Source organism: Manis javanica, chromosome 11 (assembly GCF_040802235.1).
Source record: "Manis javanica isolate MJ-LG chromosome 11, MJ_LKY, whole genome shotgun sequence".
Classification (NCBI taxonomy): Eukaryota; Metazoa; Chordata; class Mammalia; order Pholidota; family Manidae; genus Manis; species Manis javanica.
Window position 1 is genome coordinate 24,916,639 of NC_133166.1, and position 22,682 is coordinate 24,939,320.

Here is a 22,682-nt window from a genome sequence, read left to right on the forward strand (position 1 = left end):
ATTCTAACCTATGTAACTATTTTGAATAAAAATGCATATTTACAAATTTACAAATTATTTGATGAAAGCTACAGTGTAAAGAATATCGTCAATAAACAAATTAAAAGTAGAAACCACACAAGTATATAATAAATACAAAAATAAGATATAGGAATAAGACTTTTGTTATTAATATGGTTGAAATTAAATTTCACTTTAAGGTTTAGACTCCACATTTTGTTGGAAACTTTCCAACGATATAATATTTATAAAAGATAACCACAGGAGTTTCAATGAAAACTTAAAGGATGAAAAAATGTAACATAAAGTTGCTTTAAAAATAAAAACATAGTAATATTAATATTGTGTCCTTTTTTTGTTTTACTTATTGATGAACTTGATTATTTGTCTTTTTTGCTAATTAATTTACTCTAAATATTTAAGAATCCAAAACAGAGTGGTATACCTACTAAAATACTCCTGCAGCATTTATACATCATAAATCAAATCATTGATATCTAAGTATTTCATATATCAACTGTGTGTGGTGGAAGTCACACCATAGCTAAATGAAAGGCAGTTATTTTAGGAGATAACTTGTTGAGTAAAATCAACAAGGTCTTTGAGATAACACGTCTCAGATACAGTCTCAACCCTGCCACTTATTTTATGATTTGACCAAGTTATTAACACTTTGAGTGTCATTTCCTCATCTCAAAAATGGGATGAGTCTTATCTTTAAAAGTTTGCTGTGAGGATTAAATTCATTATTAAATGCCAACATTATATAAAACATGCAAAGTTCTCTGACTCATTCTCTGAATGTTTTGGTGTTCTAGAAATTGAAATTTTCTTCTTTTTCTATGAAGTACAAAGTTTAAGTGAGACATGCAAAAAATAATGCTCTTTTTGATTTGTTTGTTTCTTGAAACTAGGGTAATGAAGAGTTTTGAATTGACACCATAAGGAGGACTATCTGGTGATCCTGGTAATTTTGTCCTCAGATATTTTTAGATTCATTATGTACTAGAGGGAAAAAAATATTTAGTGTCAACAGAAATAGAAACCTGGACAAATAAAGAATGTCAAAAAATTTAAAGTATATTTTTAAATAGTTCAATAAGGATAATAAATGTTATCATAAACTCAGACATAAAACATGGTCCTGTGAAACCAGAAGCTCACTGTCAGTGAGAGCTTTCATGTAGAAACTGAATGCTAATCTATCAAGAATGCCATGGATGAAAATTAACAATGTGGTGGTGACATGCGGATATGATTAGATAGTAAGATATTATTAGAGCTTTAAGCAACAGGGTAAAGGTTTGTCTCTCAGGAATAAATGCCAGCAACAACTATATCAACATTAATTAGAAGAAAAGAGAACATCAATTTAGATATTAAATTTAGAAAGATAAACTTATTATTTTCTAAAGAATGTGGCTGGGCATTCTAAAGATTGTAGATCACAGCTGTGGCCTTACAAGGGCTGGTGACTGTGGTATTTGGATTAAAAAATTTGACAATCTCTTTTTCCTACAAGACTTTTCATCCCAGGGGTTTCTATTCTTTTCCTTCCCTTTTTGTTCTCTATTTTCCTAGAGTAGTACCTGTAGATGGGCAGTGGATCCAGTCTCAGTGGGGCTGGAGGAAATGAGAAGATCTGTTGATGTCCAGAATAAGATGGAGTGTCTGTGCTGGAGGAAGATTTATGGTGGCTTCTCCGAGCCCTCATGGGTCCATAGCGGCCTCTTTGTTAAGCAAAGTGCTTTACGTAGCTCAGATATCCTGGGGAACAAATCCTAGAGGCAATTCATTGAGCATGGCATATGTGAAGAGCAGATGTTTAGAAGCACTGTTAACCTAACTGTTGTTGGGTTGCAGGAGGTGGAATGGTATAGCTTAGGGCCTCTAGGGAGAGTAGTTAGGAACAGGGAATCGTTTAGGAATGAAATTAAAGAACACCTGGAGTAATAGAAGGAAGACGTGCTCACAACTATAATTATATACACATTGCTATAGTTTGCTTCAAAATCAATAGTTTAAACTGTTGTAATATCCAATGATGCAGGGGTCTCCATAAGCAAAACTTAAATTGAAATTAGGCATCTTGATTTCCTAGATTTAATTAGGATCCACAAAAAACTGGAAAAAATATATGTACTAAGTAAAATCTTAATTGACTAAATGAAGAGCATTGTTTGATAAATAAGACATATAAAAAGAAACAGAGGGGTAAGACTAAAGTAGGAGCAAGAGAAGAGCCCTAGAAAAGGCTACTGCATAATACTAGGTTTCAGAGAGATTCTTGGCAGAAGTCAGAAACTTAAATTGAAAGGGGGAGAAACTGTTAAAAACGATTTTATTGTTTGTCAAATGTAACATCCTGAATTACTGGGCCTCTGTTTGTACACTATTAGTCCTCCAGTGACTGGAAACCGTAGGTCTTCAAAATTTTTTTTGTTTTAATAAGGAAACTGAATCTCTATTTCTAATCTATTTCATAATTAATATTTTTTTGAGAGGGCATCTCTCATATTTATTGATCAAATGGTTGTTAACAACAATAAAATTCTGTATAGGGGACTCAATGCACAATCATTAATCAACCCCAAGCCTAGTTCTCAACAGTCTCCAATCTTCTGAAGCATAATGAACAAGTTCTTACATGGTGAACAAGTTCTTACATAGTGAATAAGTTCTTACATGGTGAACAGTGCAAGGGCAGTCATATCACAGAAACTTTCGGTTTTGATCATGCATTATGAACTATAAACAATCAGGTCAAATATGAATATTCCTTTGATTTTTACACTTGATTTATATGTGAATCCCACATTTCTCCCTTATTATTATTGTTATTATTATTTTTATTTTTATTAAAATGCTGGAGTGGTAGGTAGATGCAAGATAAAGGTAGAAAACATAGTTTAGTGCTGTAAGAGGGCAAATGTAGATGATCAGGTGTGTGCCTGTAGACTAAGTATTAATCCAAGCTAGACAAGGGCAACAAAACATCCACGGATGCAGAAGATTTCTCTCAAAACAGGGGGGGTGGGGCTTCTAAGCCTCACCTCTGTTGATCCCCAATTTCTCACCTGATGGCCCCCCTGCGACTGTGCTTGTCTTAGGTTGTTCCTCCCTTGAGGAATCTTACCCGTCTCTGGCTAACCAGTCATCTTCTGGGGCCATACAGGGAAATGCAAAGTTGGTAAGTGAGAGAGAAGCAATATTGTTTGAAAAGGTTAGCTTTTTACTTCTTTGTAGATTTATGCCCTGTGGCTTTTATGCCCAGCATTTGTCTTGAGGTATGTTTACCACTTGGAAGAATTACGATACTCGTTAATTTCGTTATGAGGCATGAATTCTACTTAAGGGTTGTAATTAGAAAGAAAGAAGAAAAGCTATAGAAGTAGCAGATGGAAGAAAACATGGGAAGATTGATTATTTCTTTGACATATCTTCTTGTAGAGTAACATAAGCATGTATAGGTTTTAAACTACTAATTAAATTGCATACACACATTAACATAAAAGGAATACAGCTACATAACCAAAGCAGACCTACAATTACGAGCCATCTCCAGTGAAACCAAAAAAACCAGTTAGGCACCCTAGGCATTTGTGAAAACTTATCAATGATATGACGGATATTGTCTAACTGAATTTGAATAGTTTGAGAAAAATCAGACAAATTAAAACAACACATTCCTGGGAACTGTTCACATCCCATATGTTCTTTTAACAGTAGGTAGTCTGTAGTCGCAAGATTTTGGAGCGCTGCAACTTGCACTTCTCCTAATTCTTGGTTGAATTCCGACAGTATAGATCCAGTCAAATTTGTTGTTTTACCGTATGCACAGGCCAGTTTAGATATCTCCGTCTTCATTCCAATGGCAAGTCCAGGAACCAGTGGGATAAATGCAGCTACAACTGCAACAGCACCAGGATCTTTGTTGAAGTTTTTTGATGTTCATCTTCTGGAATGACTCTTCCAGAGAATGTTGATGTTGGAAGTTCTTCTTCATATCGTATCTTAATTCATTTTCTGGGTAGCCAAATTAGGCTTTGATCCTCTGTATAAATACAAACAAACCCTTTGCCCTAACTTTGATATGCCACTTATATGACTGTGAAGAACTTATTGGACATCACCACACAGGAACTGCTGTTTTATTTTTATTTTTTAAGAGAGAGGATTATTATCAGAAAAATTTACTTCCATAGCTGATCATCTGACACCCTTTAAATGATCAAAATTAAGGATATTTAAAGCATGCTTTAATCATTGATTAACAGTTAGTATTATCCTATCAAGGAGTAATCCCCCTTTTCTTTCCTTTTTTTTTTTGTTATCATTAATCTACAATTACATGAAGAATATTATGTTTACTAGGCTCTCCCCTACACCAGGTCCCCCCCACAAACCCCTTTACCGTCACTGCCCATCAGCATAGCAAAATGTTGTAGAATCACTACTTGTCTTCTCTGTGTTGTACAGCCCTCCCCTTTCTCCCACACCCCCCATTATGCATGCTAATGATAATACCCTCTTTCTTCTTCCCCCCCCTTATTCCTCCTTACCCATCCATCCTCCCCAGTCCCTTTCCCTTTAGTACCTGTTAGTCCATTCTTGGGTTCTGTGATTCTGCTGCTGTTTTGTTCCTTCAATTTTTCCTTTGTTCTTATACTCCACAGATGACTGAAATCATTTGGTATTTCTCTTTCTCCGCTTTGCTTATTTCACTGAGCATAATACCCTCTAGCTCCATTCATGTTGTTGCAAATGGTAGGATTTGTTTTCTTCTTATGACTGAGTAATATTCCATTCTGTATATGTACCACATCTTCTTTATCCATTCATCTACTGATGGACACTTAGGTTGCTTCCAATTCTTGGCTATTGTAAATAGTGCTGCAATAAACATAGGGGTGCATCTGTCTTTTTCAAACTTGAGTGCTGCGTTCTTAGGGTAAATTCCTAGGAGTGGTATTCTTGGGCCAAATGGTAAGTCTATTTTGAGCATTTTGAGGAACCTCCATGCTGCTTTACACAATGGTTGAACTAATATACATTCCCACCAGCAGTGTAGGAGTGTTCCCCTTTCTCCACAACCTCGCCAACTATTGTTGTTTGTTTGTCTTTTGGATGGTACCCATTCTTACTGGTGTGAGGTGATACCTCATTGTGGTTTTAATTTGCATTTCTCTGATAATTAGCAATGTGGAGCATCTTTTCATGTGTCTGTTGGCCATCTGTGTTTCTTTTTTGGAGAACTGTCTCTTCAGTTCCTCTGCCATTTGTTAATTGAATTATTTGTTTTTTGTTTGTTGAGGTGGGTGAGCTCTTTATATATTTTGGACGTCAAGCCTTTATCGGATCTGTCATTTACAAATATATTCTCCCATACTGTAGGGTAACTTTTTGTTCTATTGATGGTCTCTTTTGCTGTACAGAAGCTTTTCAGCTTAATATGGTCCCACTTGTTCATTTTTGCTGTTGTTTTCCTTGCCCGGGGAGATATGTTCAAGAAGAGGTCATTCATGTTTATGTCTAAGAGGTTTTTGCCTATGTTTTTTTCTAAGAGTTTTATCGTTTCATGACTTACATTCAGGTCTTTGATCCATTTGGAGTTTACTATTGTGTATGGGGTTAGACAGTGATCCAGTTTCATTCTCTTACATGTAGCTGTTCAGTTTTGCCAGCACTATCTACTGAAGAGACTGTCATTTCCCCAATGTATGTCCATGGCTCCTTTATCAAATATTAATTGGCTATATATGTTAGGGTTAATGTCTGGAGTCTCTATTCTGTTCCACTGGTCTGTGGCTCTGTTCTTGTGCCAGTACCAAATTGTCTTGATTACTGTGGCTTTGTAGTAGAGCTTGAAGTTGGTGAGTGAGATACCCCCCACTTTGTTCTTCCATCTCAGGATTGCGTTGGCTCTTCAGAGTCTTTGACAGTTCCATGTGAATTTTTGAACTATTTATTCCAGTTCATTGAAGAATGCTGTTGGTAATTTGGTAGGGATTGCATTTAATCTGTATATTGCTTTGGGCAGGATGGCCATTTTGACAATATTAATTCTTCCTAGCCAGGAGCATGGGATGAGTTTCCATTTGTTGGTGACCTCTTTAATTCCTCTTAAGAGTGTCTTGTAGTTTTCAGGGTATAGGTCTTTCACTTCCTTGGTTAGGTTTATTCCTAGGTATTTTATTCTTTCTGATGCAATTGTGAATGGAATTGTTTTCCTGGTTTCTCTTTCTGTTGGTTCATTGTTAGTGTATAGGTAAGCCACAGATTTCTGTGTGTTAATTTTGTATCCTGAAACTTTGCTGTATTCCGATATCAGTTCTAGTAGTTTTGGAGTGGAGCCTTTAGGGATTTTTATGTACAATATCATGTCATCTGCAAATAGTGACAGTTTGATGTCTTCTTTACCAATCTAGATTCCTTGTATTTCTTTGTTTTGTCTGATTGCTGTGAATCAAACAGCCAGTACTATGTGAAATAACAGTGGGGAGAGTGGGCATCCCTGTCTGGTTCCCGATCTCAGAGGAAAAGCTTTCAGCTTCTTGCTGTTCAGTATAATGCTGGCTGTGGGTTTATCATATATGGTCTTTATTATGTTGAGGTACTTGCCCTCTATTCCCATTTTGCTGAGAGTTTTTATCATGAATGGATGTTGAATTTTGTCAAATGCTTTTTCAGCATCTATGGAGATGGTCATGTGGTTTTTGTCTCTCTTTTTGTTGGTGTGGTGGATGATGTTGATGGATTTTCGAATGTTGTACCATCCTTGCATCCCTGGGATGAATCCCACTTGGTCATGGTGTACGATTCTTTTGATATATTTTTGAATTAGGTTTGCTAATATTTTATGGAGTATTTTTGCATCTACATTCATCAGGGATATTGGTCTGTAACTTTCTTTTTTGGTGGGGTCTTTGCCTGGTTTTGATATTAAGGTGATGTTGGCTTCATAGAATGAGTTTGGAAGCTTTCCCCCCTCTTCTATTTTTTGGAAAACTTTAAGGAGAATAGGTATTATGTCTTCTCTGTGTGTCTGATAAAATTCTGAGATAAATACATCCGGCCCAGGGATTTTGTTCTTGGGTAGTTTTTTAATTACCATTTCAATTTCTTTGCTCGTAATTGGTTTGTTTAACTTTTGTGTTTCTTCCTTGGTCAGTCTTGTTAGGTTGTATTTTTCTAGGAAGTTGTCCATTTCTTCTAGGTTTTCCAGCTTGTTGGCATATAGGTTTTCATAGTGGTCTTTAATAATTCTTTGTATTTCTGTGGAGTCTGTCATGATTTTTCTGTTCTCATTTCTGATTCTGTTGATTTGTATTGATTATCTTTTTCTCTTAATAAGTTTGGCTAGAGGCTTATCTATTTTGTTTATTTTCTCAAAGAAACAGCTCTTGGTTTCGTTGACTTTTGCTATTGTTTTATTCTTCTCAATTTTGTTTATTTCTTCTCTGATCTTTATTATGTCCCTCATTCTGCTGACTTTAGGCCTCATTTGTTCTTCTTTTTCCAATTTTGATAATGGTGATGTTAGACTATTCATTTGGGATTGTTCTTCCTTCTTCAAGTGTGCCTGGATTGCTATATACTTTCCTCTTAGGACTGTTTTCGCTGCATCCCACAGAAGCTGGGGCTTTGTGTTATTGTTGTCATTTTTTCTATATATTCCTTGATCTCTATTTTGATCTGTTCATTGATCCATTGATTATTTAGGAGCATGTTGTTAAGCCTCCATGTGTTTGTGAGCCTTATTGCTTTCTTTGTAGAATTTATTTCTACTTTTATACCTTTGTGGTCTGAAAAATTGGTTGGTAGAATTTCAATATTCTGGAATTTACTGAAGCTCTTTTTGTGGGCTAGCATGTTGTCTATTCTGGAGAATGTTCCATGTGCACTTGAGAAGAATGTATATCCTGTTGCTTTTGGATGTAGACTTCTATAGATGTGTATTAGGTCCATCTGTTCTAGTGTGTTGCTCAGTGCCTCTGTGTCCTTACTTATTTTCAGCCCAGTGGATCTATTCTTTGGGGTGAGTGGTGTGTTGAAGTCTCCTAAAATAAATGCATTGCAGTCTATTTCCCCCTTTAGTTCTGTTAGTATTTGTTTCACATATGCTGGTGCTCCTGTGTTGGGTGCATATATACTTAGAATGGTTATGTCCTCTTGTTGGACTGAGCCCTTTATCATTATGTAGTGTCCTTCTTTATCTCTTGTTACTTTCTTTGTTTTGAAATCTATTTTGTCCGATATTAGTACTTCAACCCCTGCTTTCTTCTCACTGTTGTTTGCCTGAAATATGTTTTTCCATCCCTTGACTTTTAGTCTGTATGCGTCTTTGGGTTTGCGGTGAGTTTCTTGTAAACAGTGTATAGATGCGTCTTGCTTTTTTATCCATTCTATTACTCTGTGTCTTTTGATTGGTGCATTCAGTCCATTTACATTTAGGGTGACTATTGAAAGATATGTACTTATTGCCATTGCAGGCTTTAAATTCATGGTTACCAAAGGTTCAAGGTTAGCCTCTTTAGTATCTTACTGCCTAACTTAGCTCGCTTATTAAGCTGTTGTATACACTGTCTGGAGATTCTTTTCTTTTCTCCCTTCTTATTCCTCCTCCTCCATTCTTCATATGTTGTGTTTTGTTCTGTGCTCTTTTTAGGAGTGCTCCCATCTGAAGCAGTCCCTGTAAGATGCCCTGTAGAGGTGTTTTGTGGGACCCAAATTCCCTCAGCTTTTGCTTGTCTGGGAATTGTTTAATCCCACCATCATATTTAAATGATAGTCGTGCTGGATACAGTATCCTTGGTTCAAGGCTCTCTGTTTCATTGCATTAAATATATCATGCCATTCTCTTCTGGCCTGTAAGATTTCTGTTGAGAAGTCTGATGATAGCCTGATGGGTTTTCCTTTATAGGTGACCTTTTTCCCTTTAGCTGCCTTTAAAACTCTTTCCATGTCCTTGATCTTTGCCATTTTAATTATTATGTTTCTTGGTGCTTTCCTTCTTGGGTCCTTTCTGTTGGGAGTTCTGTGTATTTCCATGGTCTGTTTGATTATTTCCACCCCCAGTTTGGGGAAGTTTTCAGCAATTATTTCTTCAAAGACACTTTCTATCCCTTTTTCTCTCTCTTCTTCTTCTGTACCCCTATAATATAGATATTGTCCCTTTTGAATTGGTCACACAGTTCTCTTCATATTGTTTCATTCCTGGAGATCCTTTTATCTCTCTCTATGTCAGCTTCTATGTGTTCCTGTTCTCTGCTTTCTAGTCCATCAATGGCCTCTTGAATCTTATCCATTCTGCTTTTAAATCCTTCCAGAGTTTGTTTCACTTCTGTAATCTCCTTCCTGGCATCTGTGATCTCCATCCAGACCTCATCCCATTGCTCTTGCATATTTCTCTGCATCTCCGTCAGCATGTTTATGATTTTTATTTTGAATTATTTTTCAGGAGGACTGGTTAGGTCTGTCTCCTTCTCTGGTGTTGTCTCTGTGATCTTGGTTTGCCTGCAATTTTGCCTTTTCATGGTGATAGAAATAGTTTGCAGAGCTGGGACGATTGACGGCTGGAAGAACTTCCCTTCTTGTTGGTTTGTGGCCTCCCTCTCCTGGGAGAACAATGACCTCTAGTGGCTTGTGCTGGGCAGCTGTGTGCAGACAGGGCTTCTGATTCCTGCCCAGCTGCTAAGGAGTTTATCTCCACTGTTGCTGTGGGCATGACCTGACTTGGCCTCCTGCTCCAAAATGTTGGAGCCAAGTTGGAGGGGGAGCGGCCAGGAAGCTATTTATCTCTGTGAGGGGCCTCCATGCTCCCTGCTGCCCAGGGGGATGGAGTGCCCAGAGATCCCCAGATTCCCTGCCTCTGGACTAAGTGTCCTGCCCTGTCCCTTTAAGACTTCCAAAAAGCACTCGCCAAAACAAAACAACAACAACAACAAAGAAAAAGCCATTTGCTTTTCTTTGTTCTATGGCGCTGGCCTCAGGGACCCACTCACGGGTCTTCCTCCCCCTTTTCCCTAGTATCCAGGACCCCACGCATGCACTGTGTCTGCGCTCTGGTCCAGTAGGCTGGGGCTGGGTTTTCAGCAGTCCTGGGCTCCCTCTCCCTCCCTGCTGACTCTTCTCCTCCCGCTGGGAGCTGGAGGGAGTGGCGCTCAGGTCCCGCTGGGCCAGGGCTTGTATCTTACCCCCTTCACCAGGTGCTGAGTTCTCGCAGGTGTGGATGTGTTCTGGATGTTGTCCTGTGTCCTCTGGTCTCTATTCTAGGAAGAGTTGTCTTTGTTATATTTTCATAAATATATGTGGTTTGGGGAGGAGATTTCCGCTGCTCTACTCACGCTGCCATCTTGGCTCCACTGGTCTTCAAATATTTTTATATGAATAAATGCACCAATCACACACAGGCTTTCCATCAATCATATACTCTAGACTCTGGGCCTAGAATGTAATTGCAAAGTCAACCTGTGAGCTTGTGAAAGTCTTTATTTAGTCATGTCTTACAGCTTAAAGTATATTCAGGCTTCTCTAATCAATGTAATTATTTCCATCATGATTGTTACCAACCTGGATCAAGTTATTTTATCATTTGTCTTGTAGAAGAACCTCCTAAAAGGTTTTCTGCATTCATTTCTTCCATTTTTTGTTTCAACCCATTTTCTCCATTGCAGTCACAATGATATTTTGAGAACATTAAACCTGACCATGTCACATCTGTGCATAAAATCTTCATTGTCTTTCTCATTTTTAGGATAAAACTGAAAGTCCTTAGCATCCCCTACCCACCCCTGCATGCTACCATCCCAACCTTAATCAGCCACTCTTCACTTCATTCTATATTCCAGCCCACCAAAGGGATGTCCTTCAATTCTTCAAATGTATGACACCACATCCTATCTTAAGATCCACACACCATCACACATCCTGTTCTCTCTCCCTGTAATATCACCCCTCCTCATTTCATGACCCCTCTTTCTTTCCAGCAAGTTAATTCTCATTCAGTGTTGGAATAAATGCCATTTAAAGGATGCTTTCCTTGATTCTCCTAAACCAGATCAAAACCCTTGTTATGTGCCCTTATAGAAACTATGTGTTTGAGCATCACTTGATTATTTTCACCTCCACCAGAATGTAAACTCCCTGAGACAAGGACTTCTCCTTTGCTCACTTCTCTGAATCTAGCATAATCTGGCACATTTTAGCCACTTCATAAATAAATTTTTTGTTGTATGAACATATGAATAAGCTGATATCCTCTCTCCCTTGACTGGAATTCAGTGCACCATTATTGAAGATTTAATTTTGTGGTTGTTATTGTTAAACATTCCCAATCTGAGACTCATTTAGATATCTTTTAAGTGTTAACTTGTTAGCTCATATTTCCAGACTTAACATATGAACAACCCTGATACTTGTCAGGGAATACATTATAATTAAATTCCATGATTCATGGGATTCTAAATAATATATATATATATAAACATATATATATATATATATATAGTGAGAAGGTTCAGACTTAACAAGTTATCTGTAGGGAAAATTCACCATAATGGCAACAGTCCCAAAGTTTAGATTTCTCTAGTTGTCTTTTTTTTAGACTGGGAGAGAGCCATCCCAACTGCCATTGTCATTCTTCTCCATTATCTTACAAAAAGATCATTGAAACTTATGGTTTTAATTCATGTAACTTAATTATAACTATCACAATGTCAGGAGTTCTAAAGAACATGACACATGATTTCAAACATCTTATGGCTTCACTTATTCCTTGAGAAACATTCATTGAACACACATGTTTGGAGGACACTAGGAGATGTTAGGGATAAAAAGGAAATTGAGGATTGTCTTTAAACATGGAATTAAGTTCTTTCACGTTTATTTAAATAGAGACTGCACCACTTAACCAATATGTGACACTGACCAAATTATTTAATCTCTCTGAGTCTAAATTCCCCAACTGTAAAGTCAGTCCAACAATCTGGTCATATAATTATGTAATTTAAGTTACATATGTGTATACATTTACATGTATATAAACATGTCATACAAAGTCTGGCATATAATAAATACACAAAACTATACTTGTTATGATGATCCACAATGTGAATTAACATTTTTATTAAAGGCTTACTGTGTGGCAAGAGCATAAGGGCCTTATAAACTTTCACCCATTTAATCCTTAAAACTCTATGGGGAGGGAAATCCTACAATCCCCATCCTATTTTGTTATAAGGCCCAGAAGTTTCATCAGCTTGCCTGGGTGCACAAAACTGGTAAGTGACAGAGATGAATGATGAGCCCAGAACTCTGACTTGTGCCAGTGCACTTAACCTCTATGTGTGGTAAGAGTTTAATTGGCAGAAAGCATATTAAGAGTTAATTACAACATATCATGACATTTCTAACAACAGTGATAGGGATAATTTTTAGTTAGTTTGACTTGAGGAAATAAAAACCGTTTTGGTAAGTTGGGGGAGTTTAAACAAGAGCTCTATCTTAAAGCATAATCTTTCCAGGTAGCGAAAAAAAAAGATGGGGCAGAGAGGAACATTCTAAGAAAAATCAGGAGGATATGAAGTGACCTATTATTTTAATGAGGGTGGTTGTCCTCAAGGATAGGACAATGAGTGCAAGGGATATACAATGATAATCATAAAGCTTTGCTTTGCCATCCTAGAGTTTGCATGGGTCTGACTCAATCAAGGTTTTTTTGGGTTTTGATTTTTGTTTTCAATTTCTAGCAGGGTAATTATTATCTCAATGTGGAGGATGCATTGAACATAGTAATTACAAGCTAATGCTTTTGAAAATATCAGTGAAAACTATTGAAATGGCCCTACTGGGAAATGATAAAAGCTTGAACAATGGTTTGTAATAGTCTATGGAAGAGGAATGGAAAGAAACAGCCCAGATATTTACCTCTAAGACGGTAACAGACTACACAGAAGGAAATTAGTAAGAAAAAAAAAGAAGGTACAAATAGAACTTTACAGATAGTAAATCACAAAAAAGAGAAGATTAGTTCAATGAAATTCAGCATGTATTTGTTGAGTGCCTCTGGAGTAATTTGCATTTTGTACAAGCCAAGAAGTGAAGGAAAGAGACATATATTTTAAAGAGGAAATATTCTAGATTTCTTCCAATAAAATATTCATATTCCTTTTAATAATTTCATTATCAGTGTCACTAATAGCATAATCACTAAAAATGTTGAGGTATGTGTAATAATAGACTTTCTCCTTTAATAAGGGCATGTGATTTCTGAAGACCAGTGTATCTGAATCTAGGTCAGTGGGTTTGCCTTAGCTCTGAGCAAACTCCTAAGGATGTAGCATCAAGCAAAAAGTTATTTTTGTTTTCAGGATATTCTGTGATGAAGGTTCAAAGAGATCCCAAGGTAGTTCAGGTAACAAAACAAGAGCAGGTACAAGTTATTCTTTGTGGAGAGAGAATATTCTATGAGCAATGCAATGTTTAAAACTCTGTGGACTTGTTTATTACGTTGTTAAACTTCTCCTCATTTCTGTTTGAGAACTTCTTCTGTGTGTCAATTCTTGTGAATACAGCATATATTTACTGCATTCAGTGGACATCAACCCTGCTTTATTGCTTCTTCTGTGGAATATTAACAGTCAACATTAATATTTCTGTTGCAAATATTTCATTTAGATTTTTTTGAGGTTAGCATGGGTTTCTTTCCTTTTTCAATCATTTACTACTTGAAAATAAGCTATTAATTCCAGTACCACCACAGAAGATCAGTAGCCACAAGGAACAGAAGGGGATCCATTTCTAATCCATCAAGTTCTAAAGAAACTCCTTAAAATCCAAGTGCACACAAAATATATTATGCCTTATAGTTTAATTAGAATTGGGGAATTTTTGCTATGTATGATTTCTCTTCTCATTAAAGTCTGATAAAATGTCTGATTTCAGTATGAGAACATTTCATGTCAGTTATGAGAAAGGGATCAGTTATTTGCACACCTCTCTTCCTATTCTGATACCATCTCTGTAAACAATTTCAGCATAGTCAAGCAGCCTTTACCTTTAGAGAACTAAGGACATAGTCTCGAATTTTCTTGGTCCTAATACCATAAACAATGGGGTTAAGAAAAGGTGGTACCAGAAGGTACATATTAGCAATGAATATGTGAATTTGGGGCACCACATTGTGACCAAAGCGATGAGTCAGGAAGGTAAAGACAGCTGTGGAGTAGAAAACAAGGATGACACAGATGTGAGAGCCACATGTGCCCAGAGCTTTAAAACTTGCTTCCCGTGATGGAAGATGAAAGACTGCACGGAGTATTAGGACATAAGAAATAACAATGAAAAAGCCATCACAGGAACCGATGACAGAGGCCACACTGAGACTGTAACGCTTGGTGGCTCCTGTGTCCACACACGCAAGCTTCACCACAGCCATGAACTCACAGTAGGTGTGCGCAATGATTCGAGTCCTGCAGTAGGGCAGCTGCCTGAGGAGAATGGGATGTGGGGAAAAGAAGGCCACTCCCCGAAGTACCACAGAAGCTCCCATTTTGGCAATGCGAGCATGAGTGAGAATGGTGGTATGGCGCAGTGGATGACAAATGGCCACATAACGGTCAATGGCCATGGCCAAAAAGAAGCCTGATTCCATAGCAGTAAAGCTATGGATGAAGAACATCTGGGCCAAGCAGGCATCAAAAGCAATGTCACGGGCTCCAAGCCAGAAGAGACAGAGCATGCGGGGCAGTGTAGATGTGGAGAGGACCAGGTCTGTGACTGAGAGCATGCACAGGAAGAGGAACATAGGCTCATGGAGGCTGCGTTCTGTCCTCACCACCGCCAGGATGGTCACGTTCCCCACCACAGCCACCAGGTACATGGAGCAGAAGGGAATCCCGATCCAGACGTGCAGGTGCTCTAGTCCTGGGATGCCCAACAGCGAGAAGTTATTTGAAGATATTTGAGATTTGTTAGCTGGTCCCATTGTGCTACTGTGGTCTGTGTTTTGTGGATGGAATTGTCCTTTGTAGAGCAAAAATATTCTGCCAAGATCATCACAACCAAATCTGGCAACAAAGTAAAAACAAATCTGGAAGATCCCAAGACATCACATTAGAAGGTTGTGAGTCAGAGTGAAAAAAACCTTAGTAATACTAGGTGAAAACTACACAACCAGGCATGGGGTATTTATAGCAAATCAACTCATGAGTCTCACGAATTTGTTAAAAACAAAGCAATATAAAACAACCCCCGACTTTGTCAACATCTATGTATGATAAAACTCAATACCACTTTTTGAATTCACAATTTGACTTAATCATAAGGCTAAATCAGATTTTGATAGAAATGTCGAATAATGTAAGAGGAATGGATCTTAGAATTCATCTATACTAATTTCCTTCTTAATGTCATCCTGAAATGTAATTTTTTAGCTGATGTCTGAGTACCATCAAGTATGGTTTACTAATTTCTTAGACAGCCTATTGCATAACTTTCCAGTGGTGTCACAGAAGCAATCTGCAGGAGTTTTAAGACAACACTGGCCTATCCTATGTAACTTTACAGACTCAACTGTGTTCTGCATAGAAGTCATCACAAAATCTGTGGTTAACAGTCATGCCTCCACTACATTCTCTCTGTTGCAGAGAAATATTTCCAATTTATATGTCCACTTATTATAAGCCTCGTTTTCAAAAATCCTAATTTTCTACCTCAACTCTTCTGTACATTCTGTGCTCTGTTCTTGACCTTTATTGCTTGTACCTGAACATACTAGTCACTACAGTGATCCCATGCACTGGAGATCTCTTTTGACTTTTACACTACTAGTGTCATTTCAGTTCATATCATTTTTTATATGAAGTTAGGAAGGAAAGTCATACTTAGTTGATCTTTACATGAAAAAGACATTTCTCTGGAATCTTTGTACATGTTAATTTTTACCTAGAAAAGCAATGCAAACTAAATATTGCTTTTCTAATTTTACCAGCTAGGAAATAGAAGCCTGGAGTGTTACAGATAATGTAGTGAGAGCACAGAAAGAGTTGCCAGGGTACCAGAATTCTAACACAGCTTTGTAACTGTGAAATCCCCACTATTTTCATTATGCTATACTCATTATTGGTTGTCCCAGATGTTAAATTCATAGTCAGTTATAACCTACTAATGTGTTACATAATTTTAAAGTCTGATTTTTCAAGACAGTTTTAAACAAATGCTTAAAAATTTAGCCTTTTCATTGAAACTTGAAAATCTGCATTGTATTATTATAGAAAAATCTTAAAAATAATCATTATCACTTGAAAAAAATGATTACTAAGCATTTATCAATGTTTACACCCTGAATATAATCAGTATTGTCTGTGGATTTTAAAGGTATATATTCTACACCTGGTCCAAGCAATTGAAACATAATTTTGAAGTAAGTATAAGCCAATAATAAGATTATTTTTATCATCCTATAAAATTGTGCTTATCCATCTAACATACTCTGCATATTTTTTCATCAGTTATAAATGGGATCCGTTAACTATGATAATAAGATTACCCATTGTAACTTATAGAGTCTAGTCAAGTATGTCATTTAACTAGAATATAACTTATACAGTATTTGGGGAAGAATTTTCAACACATTAAACTGACTGCATATTTGATTAAAAATATTCCCAGTGTTACTTGGAAATCTTCTCAGTCTGACCTGGGCTTTATAAAATAACTTATATAATGCTTTTGATTATTATAATATTTAGCTCAGAAGAAAAGTTCAGTAACCTTGAAATATATGTCAAGTATTAATAATAGTGCTTTTGCCTCTGTTTTTTCTCCCATCTGATTATTTTCATTTTCATAGACTCCTCTTATGTCCTTTTATTAATGTATATTTATCCCCTTAGTTGTCTTATATATACTGGTTATATCTTTTTCCCCAGTTTCCTCATCTGTAAAGTGGATTAAACAAGAGGTTGTTGGAAGGATTAAGTTAATTAATACATGTCAACAATTTAAAATACTCTCATACAGACCAAGAATTTAGAAAATAAAGCCCTGGGATTTGGTCATTATGCCATAAGTAATGTGGCTACAGCACAGCACCAAAGCATGACATAATCAAATTTGCAGTTTAGATGACAAAATCAGTCATTTTTCCAAACTTTTCAACCAGGTACTCTTTGTTTATGCTCTGTGGGGTAACACCAAACTTCTATTTCCCAGATATACCTGCTTCTTTGTAAGACTATGCCTTTTTCACATATACTTCTCCACATACTTTGATGATGCCTTTTTCACATACAATTTTCCTCTCCCTCATTCATTCATTTCTCTTTGTAAACTACGGCTCTTCTTGTAATGTAATGTCTGTGTCAAATGTAATCTACTCTATGATTTTTGCTGGATTACCTCAGACAGAAATTTGCAGGTTACTCTTTTGTGCACTCATTGCATCTCTACATATTTTTACATTTACTTTTATAGACTCTGTATCAAATTGTGGAGTATTGCATTCATAAACAGATTATGGTGACTCCTATCTCACAAGATGAAATTCTCCTCAGTAGAGCACAGCTGAATATTGCTATGACCCAGTCCAAAGACTGGCATTAGATGGTGCTTACTAACAGAATACTGCAAATGGCTGCTCAGCTGCTCAATCTGAGAGACTACAAAGCCATATTCTTTACTATGCTGCTTCCCAACGCTTTCATAATTGCAATGCCATTTCTGATATTTACTGAAACTTATTCAAGATGCCTAGATATCAGACTTAAGAGAACTGCCCCTGCCACCTCTGCCCACAGTGAAAAAAAAAAGGGTTTCTGCCCTTAGGTAGATCTTTATTACTTCTTTGCTTTTTCATTATTGTAAGACAGTTCATCAGGTGTAAGGAGGCAGAGCAAGTAATTGAAAATGGACTTCAGGTCAATCAGTGCTTTACCTGAGAGCGAAGATCTTGAGTGCCTAGATCTCCATTTACAGAGAAATAGTTATTTACATTTTTCTGTTGGCCCAAAACACTTTTACAAAAAATCAGAGAAGATCTACATATCTGTACTCAAGTATACCTCAAGAGGCAATCATGTTTTTTGTGTATCTGTGTTGTTTTCTCATGTGTTGTCATAAATAATTATATAATATATCCAGAGATCCAAGCATACAGAGACTCTTCAGTTTCTCCACTATATATAAAGGCTTCTTTAAGTACACAGTAATGTTCAAACAAGCACATTCAAATATGCACTGATGTATTTAAATAAGCTTTTATTTAAAAGTGGAGGCAAAACACTGTTATATCTTTTAACATATAGCCTGAATTTTTCTCAGAATTATTAGCGTTTCTATACTTCAGGTCAAAAATTAAGGTCTGAGTGTGGAAGTGGTAGACAGCGAGATGTCAATGCTCTTCTTCAAGAAAATCTATTCAGGAGAAATGTTTATTTTTCATAGGGTTTTAGTATGGAAATCTTTCTATACCTTCTATACTCTTCTCTGTAGATTACCTAGTGTGAAAATTAACTACATCAAAAATAACAAGTTAATGTGACTATGAGAATTTGGTAGTCTGGAGTGTTTTGAAAATTAACGAAATAGAAAAGGTCAGCTATGGCTTGACCTTGCCCAGTTGATCACTGAATAACAGACACATTTTTTCACCTTACTCTTAAATATTCTTCCTTCAACAAGAGTTGCCATGATTGATCAAGGTCTAGTGCTGAGTGGGAGGAAACTGGCTATTCTTTGCTTGCAGCTGTCTTTGACCCAAGAACCTGTACTAGTCAAGCAGCTTCAGTGCTATTTTATTCTAATTTGGAATGTTTATGACTTATGCTTCCTATACTTTATATAGGAACAGGTAGTTATATTTACATCACTTATGGGAGAAAGGGTCTCTTTCACTTTCTAAGTATATTATTTGTCAGTAATCTCTTAATTTTACTAAGGGTCTTCAAAGAAGGGGACATTACCTTTTGAATACCTCATAATTCTATAAGTGCAGATGTTTGAATGTAGCCCTCTCCTCTCTTTTCCTATTCTGTGTTTCTATGTTAACTCACCTAAATTAATAGCTGAGAGTCATCCAGTGAGCCAACTTTGATAAGGTGCAGATGCTAAGAAGTGTGCTCAGCAAACATGAACTGGAATTACTTCCAACTCCAAATCTCACTGGATTAAAGTGTATTAGGTGGCAGGGAAATCAGTGGTCCTCTGGGTATGGGGCCTTTTCCCAAACTATAGGCCCTAAATTACTTTCCATTAGAGTAATTATTGTTCTCTATCTCTTAAGTTAATAAGTAAGGACATTATTATTTCCCAAAGGTCAGCTGAGTGCTTTAATATGGAATATATATAATGAAAAATATTATAAAACCAAGGAAAAGAATTATGTTTATGTATTGAGATGCCATCATTTTCTAGGTTCTAGGGTTAGTGCTTAAAATCCTTTCTCTCACTGACCTTCAAAACAGCCTTTGTAAATAGAAAATTTCCCCTAAACAGGTGAGAAAATAGAGACTGAAAGACTAAATGATATATGTAAACTTTTACAACTAACGCAGGGTGACATCAGGATCTGAATCCAGATATCTCTTGCTCCACATTTCATTTACTTAACTATTATATCACCGAGATTAAAAAACGAAGATGCCTTAATTAAAGTCTATAGTCTTTCTAATACAAAAGTTGTCAATTCTATGGATTATGACCGACAATATCCAAAAATGACCAGCAATTGCCTTTATAATCTGGTCCCTGCTAGCCCTTTGACACTACTTTCTGCTACACAGCTCATCTTAGTTTCCTTGGATCTCAGTCAATCTAGTTTTTTGTTTGTTGTTTTTTTACTGTCTCCTTTAAGATTCTGTCTCATGTTTTTACTTCCACTTCTAATGCTCTCTCCATCTTTCTCACCCATGCCTTATTTCCTACAGTTTAAGGTTACAGCTGGAATATCACTGCAAAAGGACTTACTTTTTTTTGTCAATAAATTATGTTTACATATTACATTTCCACTGCACCTTGCCTTCTTTCACTCTCTCACTTTTATTGGTAAATAATTATTAAGTGACCACGATGCCAGTCTAGCTGTTCAGTATGCAGTCACACAGGTAATCTGTATAACCCCAGGGACATCAATCCCACAGACTGTGATATGAATGGTGGTCTTTGTAATAATGGAATGGAAACTATGTCTGTCATGTGCTATCTATATCTAATACCATGCCTCATGCTAGTGGCCACTTATCAAAATGCAGAATGAATGAATGAAAGAATAAAAGGAAAGGATGAGTCATTTAAAATGTCCTAGGAGAACTCTATTTTAATACTTCTTCAGGAAAATAGTTGCCACATCATTTGTGTGATTGTAACCATCATCATTACAACAGATATTCATCAAGTGCTTATTACACACAAAGAATTTTACTAAATTCTTTGCAAGTATGGTCTCTATATTCACACACACACTTTTAAAGAAGTTTTCATTATTTTCATCATTTTACACCTGATAATCTGTCTCCCTTATCTGAATTATTAAACATTCCACTTCCTTGTGAGTTTTAGTTTCTGGTTCATTTTATCCTCTCTGAAGTTTTTCTAATCTCAGTTCTTCATGATGTCAATAATCTGGTGTTTCAATGTCTTGATATCCTCTTCTTGTTCTCAAGATCTAAAGATGTTGTCCTCTACTGTGCTATCGGTAGTACCTCCCATTCCATGCCCTAGATTTTACTACTAATATACTTGAATCTTTACGTAACTTCAAATTCAAGTCACCCACTCTTCACCTACAATCTCATAACTTTCCAACTTGTTCTCTCCAGTCCTGTATCTTCATCAATCCATTGATATTGTTCATCTTCAAGCATCACTTCCTGATTTACCTGGCATAATTTCCAAGGTCAGACTCTTACATATTGCCTAAACTCCCTCTTCTCTCTTGTAATCTTACCTTATTGGGTATGATCATCTCGATTAATTTTATTCTGAATGTGCATATGAGGCGTTCCGAAGAAGAGACATCTTTGAGATTAGATTTCCTGTCAAATACCCTCATAGTAAATACTAATTGTATCAAATCCACTCCCCAACCCCGCTTTACCTAGTATTTAGTCTAGGGAGATGCGGTGAGAGCCCTGCAGTTGTCCCACACTAACAAATGTTTTGTTCATAGGCAAGAGACGTGGGGAAGAAATTATTTTCTCTGCTTACTTACAAAGGAAAAGGATGCAGCCATACACCCCTCTTTGCACTACCAAAATGGTATCCTTCTCATTCCAGCCCTTTGGTATGTAAACACAACCTCTCCAGGATCCAAATTGCCCAGTTTCTTGAAGTTATTTAAGGCCCAGAGAAATCTCCAGATTCATTGGCCATTTTCCTCTGTCCTAATAAAAACCAACATCTCTGCTTGTATATCCTACCCTCTTTTGCACTCAGGTATTTTGCTTTGGCGATTCTGCATTCTTTCTTATGGGTACTCATTGTTGTCTTCCTATGGTATCTCTACAATCATATGAACAAGCTATCATTGAAATCTTAAAACAAAGATATAATCAAATATTTTTATAAAAAAATTTTATGAACCCCTATCTGTTAGCTATTGCTCTATTAATCTCACTCATTTTACAGCAAAACCCTTTAGATAGCTGTCTATACTCACCATTCCTCCATATTTCCTAAAATATATTTTATTCCTCCCATACTTCGAAAAATATATTTCAGTTAATCTTGGAGTTCTGCCATTTATTTCTCAAGTACTATTGTACCAGAATGGTAATTTTGATTAAAAAACACATTGATTATTAGAAATATTTCCTGAATAGGAAAATTAATCATTGTGTTATTTGGATAGCAAGTGATTGACACACATATTATAAATTTAAAAACTGTGATACTAAGATTAAAAATATCTTCTAAGTTTAGAATGTGATTATGTGATATGTGAAATTCTGATCAACTTAAGGGAAGTGAATGTAGAACAGGTGTAACGAGTCCAACCAATTTGCTGCTATTTTATGAAGCCCCATCTAAGCATCACAATAGCGCTCTTACTGAAAGTTCCTCTGTAAATTGATACATTCCTCAGACCAACCTCCAGGGCAGTGTCCTGCGCCAACTATCCTCAGAATTTTTCCCTACTAAAACAATCTTACCTACCTTTCTGTTGGAACCACTGAGTTACTATTTCACCTGAGTAAAACAGGGCTTGGAACTTGTATACTACCCATCACCTGGTTATTTTCTCTTCCTGGAATACACTCAGCCCTGACAGAGCTAGAAGAGTAGCTACCTGCCCACTTGTTTTCCTGTGGGCAGAAGGGCCCTAAGGTGGCAGCTAAACAGAGAATAGCTCATGAGAATAGATGGCAACTGACACAGGACTTGTGGTGACAGGTCCTCTCCAGGAGCTTCTGATCCTCTTGTTTGGTGTCCTGGCCACGGAGGTATCTGACACAATGAAGATCTAGGCATGAGAGTCACATGGGAAGAATCTCTGAGCATCAGGGTTATGAAAATAGTTGTTTGAGGCACATGTAGAGCAGGCATATACAGATGTATGTATAGGCACCATCATGGATAATAATCGCTGGATAAATCTACTCAGAATCTCCACTCCAAGACTTCGTAAACTATACACATTACAAAACAGTCTAAACTGTTAAAATTATAACTGGAGTCACTGATGT

The 22,682-nt window shown here is 36.7% G+C and overlaps 1 protein-coding gene across 1 annotated transcript; it reads right to left on the bottom strand.

The window, feature by feature from the left end:
* Nucleotides 1-14,041: 14,041 nt before the first annotated feature.
* Nucleotides 14,042-14,986, bottom strand: LOC108402955 (olfactory receptor 52D1-like). The gene has a single exon (XM_037000969.2). It carries the CDS (start codon nucleotides 14,984-14,986, stop codon nucleotides 14,042-14,044), a length of 945 nt encoding a protein of 314 aa, XP_036856864.2.
* Nucleotides 14,987-22,682: the final 7,696 nt, after the last annotated feature.